At 54.5% G+C, this 16,124-nt stretch overlaps 1 protein-coding gene across 9 annotated transcripts in view; it reads left to right on the top strand.

Moving 5' to 3' along the window:
- The window catches only part of TNS1 (tensin 1), a 192,710-nt gene that overhangs the window by 143,944 nt on the left and 32,642 nt on the right, over window positions 1-16,124 (top strand). For 5 of the 9 annotated variants that reach the window (XM_053215766.1, XM_053215764.1, XM_053215765.1 and 2 more), the window contains 3 exons: window positions 5,083-6,666; window positions 12,725-12,808; window positions 14,081-14,200. In XM_053215766.1, coding sequence (XP_053071741.1) covers window positions 5,083-6,666; window positions 12,725-12,808; window positions 14,081-14,200 — 1,788 coding nt within the window. The remainder of the gene's footprint in view (window positions 1-5,082; window positions 6,667-12,724; window positions 12,809-14,080; window positions 14,201-16,124) is intronic. The other 4 variants (XM_027050960.2, XM_027050969.2, XM_027050979.2 and 1 more) reach the window with 2 other exon arrangements.

Here is a 16,124-nt window from a genome sequence, read left to right as displayed (position 1 = left end):
CGAGGGAGAGTCTGTGGCTAACAGGTTAACACGTCCAGAGCTTGCTCTCCAGGCTGCTTCTTGGCCTAGCCTCAGCCCTTGTCAGAGCTCACCCACTTCTTATTTATTTATTTATTTAGAGAGCATGCACACACAAGCAGGGGAAGGGCAGGGAGAGGGAGAGAATCCCAAGAAAACTCCGTACTGCCAGCACAGAACTCAACATGGGGCTCGATCTCATGAACCGTGAGATCATGATCATGACCTGAGCCGAAACCAAGAGTTGGATGCTTAACCAATTGAGCCACCCGGGTGCCCCAAAGCTCACCTGCTTCTTGGACACACATGGCCTTTGATGCTCCACTCCTGTGTGTAAGGAGCTGAGATTCCCTTTGGGTCTGCGGGGGCCCCGGTCTGCCTCTGAGCTACCTGTGTCCACGGTGGGCACGGTGCCTCTTCCTATTGGCACGGCATTGATTTTCTTCCACAAGGGTTGGTCATCACTGCTCTGGGCAATATATTTTAATGAATTGCTATTCTGCTGGATGTGGACCCAAAAGACTTTTTATCATGAAAGGCCCCATCCTGAAAACCTTAATAAATCATTCACTATTCAAAACAGGTCTGCAGGTTAGACAAGGAGGGGTCGCTCCTCACTGAATCATCACTAAAGGAAACTTCTTTCTTGCACTCGATCAGCCTGGCACCTTTTGCTATTTACAAAAAATTTTTTTTAACATTTATTTATTTTTGGGACAGAGAGGGACACAGCATGAATGGGGGAGGGTCAGAGAGAGGGAGGGAGACACAGAATCTGAAACAGGCTCCAGGCTCCGAGCTGTCAGCACAGAGCCCGATGCGGGGCTCGAACTCACGGACCGCGAGATCATGACCCGAGCCGAAGTCGGACGCTTAACCTACTGAGCCACCCCGGTGCCCCTGGCACCTTTTATTCTTTATGGTCAGGCCATCTGTCCTGACATCTAAACAAGAAAATTTCTCCACTAGACATTAGTAAGAGAAGTGAGGATCCTTAATCTCAGAGTCCAAAGTGCTGACCACCGGGATCAGGGTTTCCCAAGATGTTATCCACCTGTGTGGGCCCCAGAACCTTGGGAGAGCTAATACACTGCTCTTTGGCCTCACCCCAGACCTATGAGTGAAAATCTTTGGGGGTGGGGCCCCCGAATCTACATGTTTTTAACCAATCCCTGGAGGAGATGCTTATGAACATCAAAATTGGGAAACACCTGCCCTAAACCCATATCACCTTTGCACCCGTGTTTCTTTCATTCTGGTTGAAGCGTACGGGATGGATGCGTCCCTCCTTCCCTGCATCCTGGCCTGTGCCGCGCCTTCTAGCACCGCACACACCTCCGTGGCCTGCTGGCAGGAGCCTAGGGAGTAGGTCCACATCCAAGTCAGCTGGGGATTTTCCTCAGGGCTTTCCAAAAGCGTGACTCACACATCTGGAGTACGGCCGCTGTGGAATAAGGGCCTCTTGGTGCAATCAAGCTCAGCGTCGAGGGTGGAGTGCGGGTTCGGAGCAGCTGCTGGGGAGAGCCAGGAGATGTAGTCAGACAAAGCAAGTGGGGCCTTGAAAGGACTGCAGGCTTCTCGGCTTCCCTAGAGCAATGGCCAGGGAGAAGGCCCATGAGACAGGACGTTCTGGCTGGCTTGGCCTTGGGGCTGGGAGCTCTCCACTCTGGGCTGCTTGTAACTCGAGTTTCCCCTGAAGTTTAGCTTTCTGTTCCACCGTCACCCATGCCGGTGACAGGTTCCTCCTGTCCCCACGGCCCCACCAACCAGGCAGGTTCTTCCTCTGCCCCCTGCTCCCTGCCCCTGGATGCCCAGCACCCTCTCAACTGAGAGGATTTACCTGAACTGGTCATGCCCCTGGAGGCTTCTGGGACTGTGAGTTGAATCTGGTGGCCCCTCAGGTTTAGAGCCTCAAAGCCATCTCCCCCCCACCTTTCTAAAGCCCCTCTTCTCTGGCTCTCTGTTTCACCCTCCTCCTTACTCTGCCTGCCTCTCTCTTTTGCCCTTCCTGCCTTAATAGATTGAAACCAGCGCTATGTTCCGGCTTCTTGTGGTCCTGCTAAATAGCACCTAACGCGGCCACGGTGGATGGGCAGAAGGGAATGATGGGCATGTGCTTACCGGTGTGGGGTGCGGGGAGCACTTTATCTCCTTTAGAAGGAACGGGGGTGCGTGCCTCCGCTGGGGTCATGCTGACACGCTGGGGTTTCAGTGAACCCTCACGGGGACTAGACAGACCCGGGATGGGTCTGGGGGTTCCTCACTGTCTCCCCCTGATGTGAAAAGGAAGACCAGTGAAGGTGCAGAAGAGCCCGGAACATGTAGCCAGCACTGGGTGGTCAGAAGCAGCTGGCTCCTTTTTAGAAGACAGCAATAGACATTTCCGTTTGTTACTTTGCAAAAAAGATTTAGTTCAACAATTTTTACTTCTTCCATTTTCTTACTCAGCCTCAGTGGCCTGGCAGTTACTGTTCCTGATGTTGCTGCAAACAGTGGACCCCTTGGGGGTAGATTACATGGCAGAATGAGCTTAATTTTGACATTGTCAGAATCAATGAAGGGGCCAAAAGGGATGAGATATCAGGTAGTGGTAATTAGTGTGAATTCTTCCTCCCTGCCTCCGGGAACGCTCTCTTAGCTCTCTTGCCAAAAGCTCTTCTTTTATGAACCTGAGTGAGATGCAGGAGTGGGTCCACTTTCTCCCAGAAGGAAAGGATACTTACAGGTTTGCACTGGTTTGCACCCAGCGGTTCTCATAGACCCTAAGTGCAGATGGGGAGCGTACTGGACATACCACCCTTTGCTTTGCTGTCCCCCCCACTTCCCAGACCATGTGAGCATGGGCTTGGGGGGATTAGGAGGTGCAGGGGATGCAGGAGCTCCCTGGCCCGGAAGGCACCTGGCGTCTCGCAGTGTGAGCTGCAGAGTGGGGCCAGGGCCCTGGAATGGGCCTGTTTCTCTGGTGCCAGCAGCTTTCCAGGCACAGAGAGAAGGAAGGACAGCCCTCCAGCCTCCTCTGACTGCTGCGAGGGGCCCACTCTCACGGCACCACCCTCGGAAGTCTGAGTGGAGGAGAGCCCTTGTCGGCAATGCTTCCGGCTAGGGAAGCAGTCAGCTCGGGTCTCTTATTTGGTGTAGCAAGGAGCCCAGTTCTTTAGAGGACATGGCACGAAGGACAGCCTCTCTCCTTTAGTAGCTTCGACACCTTACGGACGGTGACAGGCCACTTAGAAGAGGCAGCCATGCTTGTATCTGCATCTTAACAACTATTAGGGGACCTGGCACAGGGAGCAGACCGCTGGAGATTCAGACCTGTGTCTGATTCAGACCAGCCCCATCCCTGTGAGCCTAGGGCTGTGGCCACACTCTGGCCCCCTATCACTTGGGGCCTGCTGCCGGCCGGCATCCCAAAGCCCCAGGGAAAACTGGGGACAGATAGATGGTTCTGGAGAGTTAAGTGAATGGGCAGAGCATCCAGCCCCCGGGGGGTGTGTGTGGACCGTGTGCCTTGCCGGCATCTCTGTGCCTGCTCCCGGTGACGTCATTTGGTTGGCCTGTGGTTTGTGTGTGTGTGTGTGTTGATCAGGATGTTCCTGTTTTGTGGTTGTCTGATCACTTGTTTTTGGCCGTGGGCTTCTGTATGAGTGTTTATTTTTAGAGGCTGCCACTTCTGGCCTGAGGGCCTATCCTTGGGCATGGTAGGAGCTTGTATTTTCTGGAATGATTGTGGCTTTAAATTTAAGTATTTATTTTTGGGTATTGCTGCCTTTTATGTGTTTATTTTACTGTGTGTGTGTGTGTGTGTGTGTGTGTGTGTGTGATATGAGAATGTGGAATAATAGAAATTGCATGGTCTTTGAAGTTCTGATTCCAATTTTGCTTTTAATTTAGTTGTATTTTAATTGACTTTTAAGTGATTTTAAATCTCTGATTTTAAATCCTCGCTTTACCAGATACCGTGTATCTGCAGATAAATGGTTTCACTTCTGTGAACCTCAGTTTCTCCCATCCTTAAAGTAGGTGTAAAACTCGCTGACTCACAGGATTAGAAATAATGTGCGTGTAAAGGTGCCTAGCAAGGTGATTGGCGTCTCGAGGTCACCTGTCTCGTGTACCTCAAGAGCACACCAGGGCGTTTGATTTGGCCGCTGGGTGTTCGACTTGGGTGATTATGAGCTGGTGTGTGTGTGTCTCTGGATGTCTTTGTGTCTGGTTTTCCCGTGTGTGGTTGGTGTGTGTGTGACTGTTGGTGTCTGGCTGGAGTTTGTGCAGTTTTTGGGAGGGGACTTTCTTTTCTTGCCAGCTGGGGGCCTGCCTCGGAGTGAGGGGAGGGGAGGTGCTTGTGCGTGTGTGCGTGTGTGCGTGTGTGTATGTGTGTGTGCGCGCGCGCGTGTGTGTGTCGGGGCTGGAAGCTGGGCTGCTGACTGTACAGGGTGTGAAATCACCGAGTCCCTCTGGGTGGGGAAGTTCTTCGTTCCTGAGTCAGCCCTTTGGCCCTGAGCCACCCAGCGCTCACTCTTTCCTTTCAGAGAAAGTATTGCTCATGGGGTCGCCAGAGCTGTGTGCAGACAAAATGACACAGGGGACACCCTTCCTGGATGAGAACATCTCCTTTTGTGTTCTGGATTCCTAAGATGTTTCCCATGCCACCCTGGCCCCTGAACCCCCTTTCCAGAAGCCCGTGAGCCCAGCATTCAGAGGGAAAGCACGGGGAGTTCTGGCTTGGCTGAACTCCATCTTGACCCAGTACCTCCAGGTCTTTGGGAAGCTGGGGAGATACCAGAGCCAGGCTTTGGACTGGGGCATCTTGCTCCCAGAGCACGCCAGCCAGTCTTAGACTTCGCTGTTTGGCCCTGAAGCTGGGTGTTGGGGCCCAAGAGCCTGGGGTAGGGGTCCCTTTGTCCTCCTCCCCTATATCCTCTGACCTCAGCTCTATCTCGGGTGGTGTGAGGAGATTTTAGGGTCTAGGGAACGGAAGCTCTTGGCTCCTTTCCTCGGGGAGGAGATGTCATTGCCTCCCACTGACGTCTGCTGATTGTTGTTCCCCCCGCGGCTCTCTTACAGAGGTGGTGGGACACACTCAGGGGCCTCTGGACGGGAGCCTGTATGCCAAGGTGAAGAAGAAGGACTCCCTGCACGGCAGCACCGGAGCCGTCAATGCCACGCGTCCTGTCCTGTCGGCCACCCCCAACCACGTAGAGCACACCCTCTCCGTGAGCAGTGACTCCGGCAACTCCACAGCCTCCACCAAGACAGACAAGACCGATGAGCCTGCTCCTGGCCCCTCCAGTGCCCCTGCTGCCCTGAGTCCTGAGGAGAAGCGGGAGCTGGACCGTCTGCTCAGTGGCTTCGGCGTAGAGAGAGAGAAGCAAGGTGCCATGTACCATAGCCAGCATCTCCGGTCCCGCCCAGCGGGGGGCCCTGCCGTGCCCTCCCCTGGCCGCCATGTCGTCCCGGCCCAGGTTCATGTCAACGGTGGGGCCTTGGCATCTGAGCGGGAGACGGACATCCTGGATGACGAGTTGCCCAACCAGGATGGGCACAGCGTGGGCAGCATGGGCACACTGTCCTCCCTGGATGGGGTCACCAACACCAGTGAGGGGGGCTACCCAGAGGCCCTGTCCTCACTGACCAACGGTCTGGACAAGCCCTATCCCGCGGAACCTATGGTCAACGGTGGGGGCTACGCCTATGAGTCCGCCAGCCGGTCGGTGCCTGCCCACGCTGGCCACACGGCCCCCATGCGACCCTCCTACTCCGCACAGGAGGGTTTAGCCGGCTACCAGCGGGAGGGGCCCCACCCAGCCTGGCCTCAGCCAATGACCACCTCCCACTATGGCCATGACCCCAGCGGTATGTTCCGCTCTCAGTCCTTTCCAGAAACCGAGCCCCAGTTGCCCCCAGCTCCGGCCCGTGGGGGCAGCAGCCGGGAGGCTGTGCAGAGGGGCCTGAATTCCTGGCAGCAGCAGCAGCAGCAGCAACAGCAGCAGCAGCAGCCTCGTCCCCCTCCTCGCCAGCAGGATAGAGCCTACTTGGAGAGTCTCGGGCCCAGCAGGCCCAGCCCCCAGCCGCTGGCAGAGACCCCCATCCCCGGCCTCCCTGAGTTTCCAAGAGCAGCCTCCCAGCAGGAGATCGAGCAGTCCATCGAAACACTCAACATGCTCATGCTGGATTTGGAACCGACGGCCGCCGCCCCGCTGCACAAGTCCCAGAGTGTCCCAGGGGCCTGGCCAGGGGCTTCCCCGCTGTCCTCCCAGCCTCTCTCCGGCTCCTCCTGTCAGCCCCATCCACTGACCCAGTCCAGATCTGGCTACATCCCCAGTGGGCATTCCTTGGGAGCCCCTGAGCCGGCCCCACGGGCTTCCCTGGAGTCCTTCCCCCCTGGCAGGGCTTACTCACCTTACGATTATCAGCCGTGTCCAGGTGGGCCCAACCAGAGTTTCCGTCCAAAGAGCCCAGCCTCCTCCTCCTCGTCTGCCTTCCTTCCAACTACCCATAGCCCTCCAGGGCCTCAGCAGCCCCCAGCCTCTCTCCCTGGCCTCACTGCTCAGCCTCAGCTCCCACCAAAGGAGGTGACTTCAGACCCCTCCCACACTCCAGAAGAGGAGCCACTGAACCTGGAGGGGCTGGTGGCCCACCGGGTAGCAGGTAAGGGCCTCGTGGGCCATCAGTCTTAGGAATCCCCTCCCCTTCCCTCTTTGGTCTTGGTTGGTCTCGCTGCGGGGAGGAGGTGTAGGCACAGCCGTCGCCCCTTGGCAGGTGCCGCTTGGACCTGGAGGAGAGGCTGTCAGGAGCCTCGTCCTAGCCGTCCCTTCCTGCATTGGTTGTCTGTTAGGCTGTAAGCCAGGCATTGAGATTCAAAGATCAGTGTCTTTCAGTTCCTGCCTTCAGGGAGTTTACCGTCTAGTTAAGGGACAGCTACGCAGGAATGTAAAGTGTGCTGTGACAGAGGTGGGGACCAAAGCCCCAGAGCTGGAGGGAAAGCAAGGCTTACTACCTAGGGCAATCAGGGAAAGCTTCTTGGAAGTGGTGACTTTGGGGCTGGAGTACAGATTCTCTATGCAGAGAGAAGATGCTTTCTGCAACTGCCTGCTGTCCTCAGACTTCAGTTCCCAGGGGCAAGGTGTGGAGAAGGCTGGAGGGAGGCCTCTGTAGACTCAGAGGCATAACAAAGATAGAAAGGGTGTCCTAAAGGCCTTGGGCTCTACCCGAGTGTTCAACCCTGGTGGGTCCTTTCAAGATATGTCTCATTTTGGTGGGGAGGCCAAGGTCCCCTTCTTGTTCAACTGTCCTGTTAGTCCTGGCTTTTGGACCTGCTCTGTATGAGAAGCAGGCACTGAGGAACCAAACTCTGTTTCCTATCAGAGAATGGGCTCATCTTCCTGGAGAGAGGAGAGAGAATGGGGTGACCAGAGAGCTCACTGGGGAGATAAAGGCAAGAAATGGCCGAGTGTGCAGAGCCATGTTGGGAGGGAGCAGAAGGTCTCCCTTCCTTCTTAATGGCCTAAGCCTATGACCATTCCATGGGGGCAGCCACACTGGGTGGGAAATCCTGGGGGTGTTTTTCATTGTGGAGGTAAGGCCGGGCGGGGATGGACTAGAGACTGGGGCTAGGGGACCTTGTGCCAAGCTCCTCAGCTGACAGGGTGGTGGGAGTTCAGGGAGAAGAAGAGGAGCCTGGGAGGCTGACTCTGCCCTCCACCCTTTTCCCTAAATTTAGGGGAAGCTGAGTCACCATGCCAGCTGTAGGAGAGAGGAGACACCCTCCCTGGGGATGGACAGTGAGCTTGGGGAAGTAGCTGAGGGCAGGCCAGCTGGCTATTGGGTTGGGCTCAGGATTGGGGTGTGGGGCATAGATGCCCTGCTGTACTTCAGAGCAGAGCACAGTCCCCACTTCCACTGTCAGCAACTTCAAATTGGCCGTCATGAAAGTATTTACACCATGGAAGTTGGTAATCAGGGTCTCACCTCGCCTAGAGAGCTGGCCCATGAGAGCATCATTGCTTTTAGTGGGGAGTCAAACACGGGATGAGTAGCTCTATAGCTCTAGACGTGAAATGCTTTATGGAGTGGTCCACAGGGAGCTGCCGTCTTTTGCTTTGTCCCACATCTGGGCCCTGGCTTCTTTGTCACAGATTTTGGTCAAGGGAGAGGGATGTGGCCCTCTTAATATTTTACAGAGTTGAGGTGGCCCGATGAATGGTAACCCTCTAACCTAATGATAGGCAGGATCTGGGGGGCAGATTCTCTGGGGAAACAGAGTGAATTCTCTCCCCCCCCCCCCCACCAGAAAACCCTTCTGTGTAGTTCTCCTGGAGCTTGCTCTAAAGGAAGCCATACCTGAATGGCTCCAGAAGTGTGTTCATCTTATAGTGCGTCTCCCCTCAGCCCTTTTCTCTCCTACCGGCTTCTGAGGTTTTGACTGTCAACATCCATATCCTTAGCTGCTCAGGCTTTGGATGCCAAGGAGTCACAGGAAGGGAGAGACGTCGTTGGTACAGCATCTCTGTCTCCAGCCCTAATTTCATCTTCTCTACCTCAGTCAGAGAAGGGATGAGATGCATAGAGAGGACAGATACGTTTGGTCCCCAGGGCCGTGAAGGGACCTCTTTGGTTCATGCCCTGCTATGGAAGTATTTCCTATGTCAGCGGTCCTGTTTGCCCTGCAGAGTGTCTGACGTGCTTGTGTAGGTACAGATGCACTGTCAGGATCATCGCGTGCAATAGTATGGGAGTCAGGGAATAGACCAGGACCGCTTCTTGCTGCTTCTTGTACATTCTTCTGCCAGAAGCTGGAACATAAGCTTCAGCGTGAGTAACTCAGGAAGCTTAGACCCGAGGGAGAGCCTCTTCATGGCCATGAACCTGATCTGGTTTTTCCTGGCTTGTCTCCCACAGGTCTGCCTTTTCTTCCCTAGGCTCAATACCTCCTCTGTACCTTAATACTATATCCCTGGCTCATTCCACTTTGATCGGACAGGTCCTCCTATCTTATTTAAGCTTGGATCTCAGAGAACCTAGGGGTAGTTTTCTTAACCTGATAAAGGGTAGGCACCAGAAGCCTGTAGCATGCATCACACTTGCGTGTGAAAGGTTAGAAGCATTCCTGTTACACTAGGAACAAAATAAACATGCCTAGTATCACTGCTATCATTTAACATTGTATTGGATACCCTAGCCAGTGCAAGAAGGCAGGAAAAAGAGATAGAAGCCAGAGTTGTCGAGTTCATGTTACCGTATGATCCTGATTATGTGACTGGACTGATCTCAGATGTCTCTAGAGGTAGAGATTTCAGTGCATGCTGGAAATCAGGTGTGAATCTTATCCTTAAAGGAGTCTGGAGTTTAGTCAGGGGAAAAAGAACTAGAACTTTAAAATGAAGTCATTCCTAATAAGTGAGACATGGGGAAAGTTCTGTGGGAATGAAGAAAAAGGAAAGATCAGTATCCGCTGGGGAGTTTGAGGAGTGAGTTGCGTGTGGGTTTTAGATAGAGCCTTGGAAGATGAGTGGGAGTTTGAAAGTGGGTGGGGTCATAGGAGAGAGAGGGTTTTTAGTGAAGCCACGAAGGCAGAAGTGTTTGAGGGATATAGTAGGTTGAGAGCAATTTAGGTAGTGTGAGAGGCCAAGAAAGGTAGCCTGGGGCCTGCCTCTGGTTGGTCTTAAAATACCAGACCAAGGAGCTTGAATCTTACCTGGTGGCAATGTAGGAACCCATGACTGTGTTTAGTCGGGAGAAAGCCATGATCAAAGCTGTAGTTTAGGAAGATGTAGCTGGTGAATCTGGGCAGGAAGGGTGCAAAAGAGGAGACTTTGTTTGAGTTAGGGAGGTGTAGTTGCTTATTAGGTAGACTGGGTTGGGGGATTGCACTAAGATGCTGACCGTGGAGATGAAAAAGAAAAGTGTCAAGGATGCCGCGGGGGTAGAACCAATGCATTTACAAGTTGATTGGATGTAGAGGGTGAAGGAGAGGAAGACATCAACGATTATTCTAAGGCTCCACGAATAGGGGCAGAATGCTAGTTCCACTAACCAGCCCAGAGTTAGGAGGACAAGTGGATTTTGTGTGAGACGGAGATGCCAGTGTTCCCTGTGTTGAGTATGGAGGTGACGGTGAGCCTGCAGGTAGGAGAGATGTATGGAAAGCAGCTAAACATTTGGAACTGGAGCTTGAAAGAGTGGAAAAACTACTGATTTTGGAGTCATCCTCGCAAAGATGTAGGTCACAGCTTTGGGCATGGATGAGATCTCTGTGTCAGGGGGCATGGAGAGAAAAGTAGGACGAAATGGCCATGAGGAGAAGAGAGAGGAAGGGGACTGAGACGGAATGTTCAGGACAGTGAGAGAAGACAGGGACAGTGGGTCACCGCAGAAGTGAAGACGGTGGAGGGTTTCCAGGGGGAGGGGTGGGGGGTTCGCAGTGTCACTGTAGAGGGATCACGAGGAAGAGGATTGGGAGAAGTTCACTGGGCGTGCCAATTAGGTGGCCCCAGGGATTTTCAAAGGCATATAGAGAGTGACAGAAAGCAGACTGCAGGAGTGAAGAGCGAGTGCAGGGAGAGTACAGACAGGATGTCAACTATTCTTTCAAGTGGCTGTGTGATAAAAGGGAAGACGACAGTAGCTAAAGAGGGTAGCAAGATATTGAGAGCCTGTTTTTTCCTTTTTTTCTTTTTGTAAATCTAAGAGGCATGAGAATGTTTTTAGAGGAGAAACAGAGGTTGAATATGGAGGGAAAAGAAATAAGAAAAAGAATGTAAGAGAAAGAAAGAAGTTGCTAGAATAAGGTCTCTAAGGAGGTAAGAGGGGATATAGGCCCAGGAGCCCAGGTGGATGATTTAGGCTCAAGCAGGAAGTGAGATACCTCTTTGTGAAGCAGGAATAACGGATGAATACAGATATAGGGAAATACCTGTATCAAGCTTTGGGACCTCAAATTGAGAACCCAACATTTACATTTCATCATGGAAATAGGAGATGGCATCGAGGCCCATTCAGTCATTCATTCAGCACGAATCCCTAGTCTGTGTTAGTCTAGGCTCTGGGAAAATGGAGGTAAACAAAGCAGGTAAAAATCCTTGCCTTCATGGGGGAGATGGACAAAAAACAAGTAAGCAAACACATGTATAATATGTCAGATTGCTGATAAGTGCCATAGAGATAAGTTAAAGCAGTCAAGCGCCAGTGAGGGGTAGAGCGTAGATGGGTGGTTGCACTTTACGTAGGATCAGAGGAGGCTTCACCGGGCCACGAGGGAATGCGCAGATGGAACAGCAGGTGCAAAGGCCCTGAGGTGGGGGTGTGCCTGATGCGAGGAGCCTAGCGGGGCATGAAGACAGAGAGGTGATGGGAGTGGGGGCCGGCTTGCAGTGGGCCTCGTACGTGATCGTGAGAACTTTGGTACTCTGTGTGCTGTGTGCAGAGCAGTGACATCATCCGACTTGCTCTAGAAGGATCGGTGTGGCCAGGATGGAAGGGAGGAGACCGGTGAGGAGGCTGCCGCTATTGATCAGGGAGGTGGCTGTGGAGATGGTGAGAAGTGCTCAGGTTGTAGACAGTTTTGAAGGTGGAGCCATCAAGGCTAGAGGTGGGATGTGAACAAGTCAAGGACCGCTGTAGGGTTTTGGGTCTGAGCAACTAAAGGGTGGAGTTGCTCTTTCCTGAGATGGATAAGGTGTGGGAAGAGCAGGCTTGGGGGGAGTGTCCTAAGTGTGAGTTTGGCCGTGATCGATTTGGGATGCCCTCGAAACCACCAAGGGGAGAGGTTGGAGTTTAAAAATGCGGGTGTTATGATGCCAGTATGTGATGTCACGTGAAGTGTGGCGTTGCATATGGCACCTAGGGGTGAGCACGGATACAGAAGAGGTCCTAGGACTGAGTCCCAGAGCCTCCCACATTTGACGGTGTGAGGCATGAAGACGAAGTGGCCAAGAAACTGGTGTGGAGCAGCTTGTGAAGCAGAGGGTTGGTGAAGGAGCCTGGTTCCCTGTGCGGCCCCTGAGGTGTCAGGAGGTCAGTGACGGTGGATTAAAGGATGACATAGTAGGTCTTTCTAGTGCATTCAGGTGGGCTCATTTTAACGACTTTTTGGTGGTACCCAGCAGCTTTGGGCGGCAGTAGAAATGTAGGGGCTCCAGGGAAGAAGGTTACCTAAGGTACGTGTCAGGGAAAGGTGAAGGGCAGAGGGATGCTAGGAGGCTAGGGAGTGTGGCCCTTGGGCCAGGCTGGTAGGATCACAGCTGAGGCCAGGAAGAGGCAGGTGACCATGAGAGGAGACAGGTCCTGGGATGGGGCCAGGCCGATGGTGAGGGAGGGTGAGGTGTGGGGCGACAGGACTGTAGTCTCCTTGTCTCTGGCTGGCACCTGCTCGCCCCATGCTGGGGTTAGAAAAGAAAGAGCTGTGGCGTCCGTGCCGACAGTGGGTGGTCCGCCTGGCCATTGGAGAAGCAAGACCCTCTCTTCTTGTCTGACACCCTCCCACCTCCCTCCAGCGTGTGGTCAGATCCTAGACTCAGAACACCAACTAATCTTGATTTTCTCTTTGTTTTTGTTTTGTTTCGTCTTGTTTAATGCCTTGTCCCTTGCATTCTCCGTGTGTCCCGTGTCCACCTGCCCCCTGTGCTGTGGGTGTGGTGCCTTCCTTGCCTGGTGTCATCCCCTCCCGCTCACCCCCTCCCTGCCGGCTCCCCGGGGTGGGGGTGGGCAGCATACAACGCCAAGCTGCAGAGCATCGGGCACACGAGCTTCCAGCTGCCTCCTCTCCACCGGCTCCGATCTTCCTCCCTCTCTGGTTGGTCCACCTCTGCCCCTTCCCCCTGATAAGTCTGTGGCCCTCACTATGGCTCTCAGCTTCTCTTCCTCTCTGCTCCATGGGCCGCTTCTTCCAAACTTTTGCCCAGTCTAGTCCTCTGTCCTCATTTTTCCATTCCCCTTTACCTTTCTTCCTTCCCTCTTCTGTTCCCTTCTTTCCATCTCTTCCCATTCTCTTTGCCAGCCCCTTACTGCCCCCCCCCCACTTCTCTCTCCTCCCTCTCTCCACACTCTCTCCCCCTCCTTTCTGCATGAGCGAGTGCTCCCACTTCTGCATGGACACAGGCCTGATGCCTTTTGCCTTGGCCTTATCTGCTGGGGACAGGGTCTGGGGTGACTAGATGAACTTACAGGCTCCCGGTGGACACACAGGCCACCGCGTGAGTGTGCTCAGTAAGGGTGAGGACAGCCCAGCTCTCTGGCTACCCTGGCCAGACCACTCAGGCTGCTGGGCCAGGGCCTCGGTAGGAGCTAGGCTGTGCTTTGTGTGGGCCACCAGGCTCACGACAAAGAGCGAACATCTGTGCTCTGTCCACTCTAGAGCACACTACTCTCTGGGGATACAGCACGCCCTCTGACCTCATCCTGAATCTCGGATCCTAGGACCCATGGCCAAACGTCAGAAGCCCTGGGTGTGGTCCTGGCTCTGCCTGTGACCCATCCCTGTGACCCTGGGCAGGTCTCTTAATTACTCAGGGCTCAATTGCCTAATGTGAAAAATGGAGAGATCATAGCCCTGCCATGTGTATTTTACGTTGGTGGCTTGATGTCCTCCAGTATGGTGGACCCTTTATCAAGGGTCTGTGTCTGCTCGATGATGCCCACTAACGTCTGCCCCTGGCCTCTCGGACGTAAAGGCCCATAGTCTTTTAGCTCTATGGAGGGAATCTTGTTATCAGTGCCCTGAGCCTTGAAGCCCGGAGGCCCAGGTTAAGAAGGCTGCAGTTCCGGGAAAAGGCTTAGGGGACAGTGGGGATTGTTGACTCCCAATGGCAGTATCTGGTGCTTGCACAGCCCCTCCTCTTCCCAGTCCGTGGATAACGGGGAGATGGCTCTAGCAGAATGCCCCCTGTCCGCCTCCTCTCCCCTCCCTTCACCCTTTCTCGGCCCAGTGGTGGGGAGTGTTCAGTTGGGCCCGGGGGATGGGGGCAGTTGTGGGGTGGGGGGGCCTGTCCCGAGGGGAGCTGGCATGGCTTGCCCTGGGGCTGCTAGTGTGATCGCCGTGTGGCTTTCTGGTGCCCTGGCCCAGCAGGTGGCCTCCCGGATACCCTGGCTTTCGGAGCCCCAGGCATGCCGTCGGACACCCAGCCCCGTCACCTGGAGCTGAGGAATCCAGTCTTTTGGAAATCGGAAGGCTGGAAAGAAGAGCTGGGTCTGTGGGGGTGGAAGTGGCCAGTCCGGGGGCTGCAGGGGAGACATGTGATGAAGCCTGACACCAGGGCATTTGTCCGTGGGACTCGGGTGGTGGGTGGCTGTGCTCGGCCAGAGTGGGTGTGTTGATGTGTGTTAGGGCTACAGCTCCCAGACTTGCAGTGTGTGTGTGTGTCTGTGTGTGTGTGTGTGTGTCTGTGTGTGTGTGTGAGAGAGAGAGAGAGAGAGAGAGTATGTGTGCGCGCCTGTGTGTGTGTAGGGAGACAGAGGCCCTGACAGACTGGGAACAGGCTCAAGAGACTGAGAAAGTCTTGGGGTTGAAGGTGGTGGGGGGAAGGAGGGGAGTGGGGAGCAAGCCTATTTTTATGATGGGTCAGTCTGCGGGACACGAGGGAGGGGTGTTCTCTCTCTGACACTGGCTGTAAGCTTGTGTCCAGCTGTCCCAGCTTGGCTGAGGAACAGTAGGACTCTCTTCCCTCCCCCGGCCATGCCCTGTCTCCCCTCCCAGAGAAGGACAAGAGAGAGGGGACACGCTCTCCAGCACTCCGGGCATATCTGAGCCTGCCAAGGGGGACAACAGTGAGATACTGTGTTCAAAGAATGCGAGAGCCCTGGCCGGCCACTGGTGCCATGGGGCACACTGCAGGGGGAGGGGCTGTCCCCATGGGAGTGGAATGCGGGGTCTTCCCCCTTCTGCAGACTCCTGGCTCTTTGGAGGTCATCCTGTCCATCCCCCTGCCTTAGGACTTGAGGAGGTGTGATCGTTCTCAGATGTCTGACTGCCTTGTGCCAGGGCCTCATGTCTCCACATTTGGGAAGCCCCTCCAGTAGTCTGGCCTCTCCTCTGCGAGGTGGCCACCATTTGTGGCCACCATATGGGGCACCTAGACATGGAGGATGCTCTGAGCAAACCGGGGAGATTTTTCTCTGTCCCTCTGGGAGATTCAGGGCCTCGGATTAAAACAGACCCACTTTTCAAGGGCAGACATCAGATCCCCAAACAGGCCACCCCTTGCAAAGACACAGGGACCTGCCAGAAAGAGGCTGCCGGGCTGGGTGAGCCGGAACTGACAACTGGCCCTAATGCATTTCTTTTAACCTTGGGGCTGAACTTCGTTCCAAACCCCTAGAGCCTTTCCCAAATGGGCCTCCTTTGTCACAATTATTATTAGAAAATCAATGGCTATGTCTGTTTCTTTCTGTTTTTGCCAGGAATGAAATGAGCAGCAGCTCTAGATGAGGCTGCCTAGGAGGCCAGGGGAGGAAGGGGCTCAGCAGAGGTGGGAGAAGCGGGGTGAAGGCAGGCGCACCCTCAGTTGTGAAGTGGCACTCGATGCTGCTGCTTCTCTGAGGGCTGGGAGCCTGGGGTTTGCTGTGGGGTCCCCGGGCACTGCTCAGCCCTTTCAGGGCCTGCCTGCACCTTTGACCCGGGCTGATGCTCAGACCCTAGTTAGGGCTATGTGACCTCCATGCTTCTATTCTGAAAATAAGGGCATTTTAAGGGCATTTTGCTTTAAGGAGAGCCGTTTGGGAGTCTGGATCACTGTCCCCATCAAGGGGCTCTTTTGTCTTGGTGGAGGTAACGGGGAGGCTGCCTCTGGGCAATGAGGAGCCCAAAGCGGACCCCACCCCATCTGGGCACCGCTGTGCCTTTGTAAATTATGCCAGTCCTGCTGCTCTCTGGATGGGCCCCCAGTAATGGGACATGAGTGACTGTGTGTGTGTGTGAGAGAGAGAGTGTGTGTCTGGCCCTAGTTTGGCCTCGGCATCTTGCTGCTCATGACAAGTAGGAAGGCTTCCCAGCAAGTGCTTCTCACGGCAGCCTTAGTGGCTGAGCCAGGCCGGAGCTGGGGTGGGGCACCTGGGGGCACGCCGACCCCACTGTGGATGGTAGACGATTCGCTCTGCAGGAGGGTGATTTCTGC

The sequence above is a fragment of the Acinonyx jubatus genome, chromosome C1 (assembly GCF_027475565.1).
Source record: "Acinonyx jubatus isolate Ajub_Pintada_27869175 chromosome C1, VMU_Ajub_asm_v1.0, whole genome shotgun sequence".
NCBI classification, from domain to species: Eukaryota; Metazoa; Chordata; class Mammalia; order Carnivora; family Felidae; genus Acinonyx; species Acinonyx jubatus.
The sequence above is the reverse complement of the archived record's forward strand: the minus strand, read 5'-3'. Positions and strand labels throughout refer to the sequence as shown.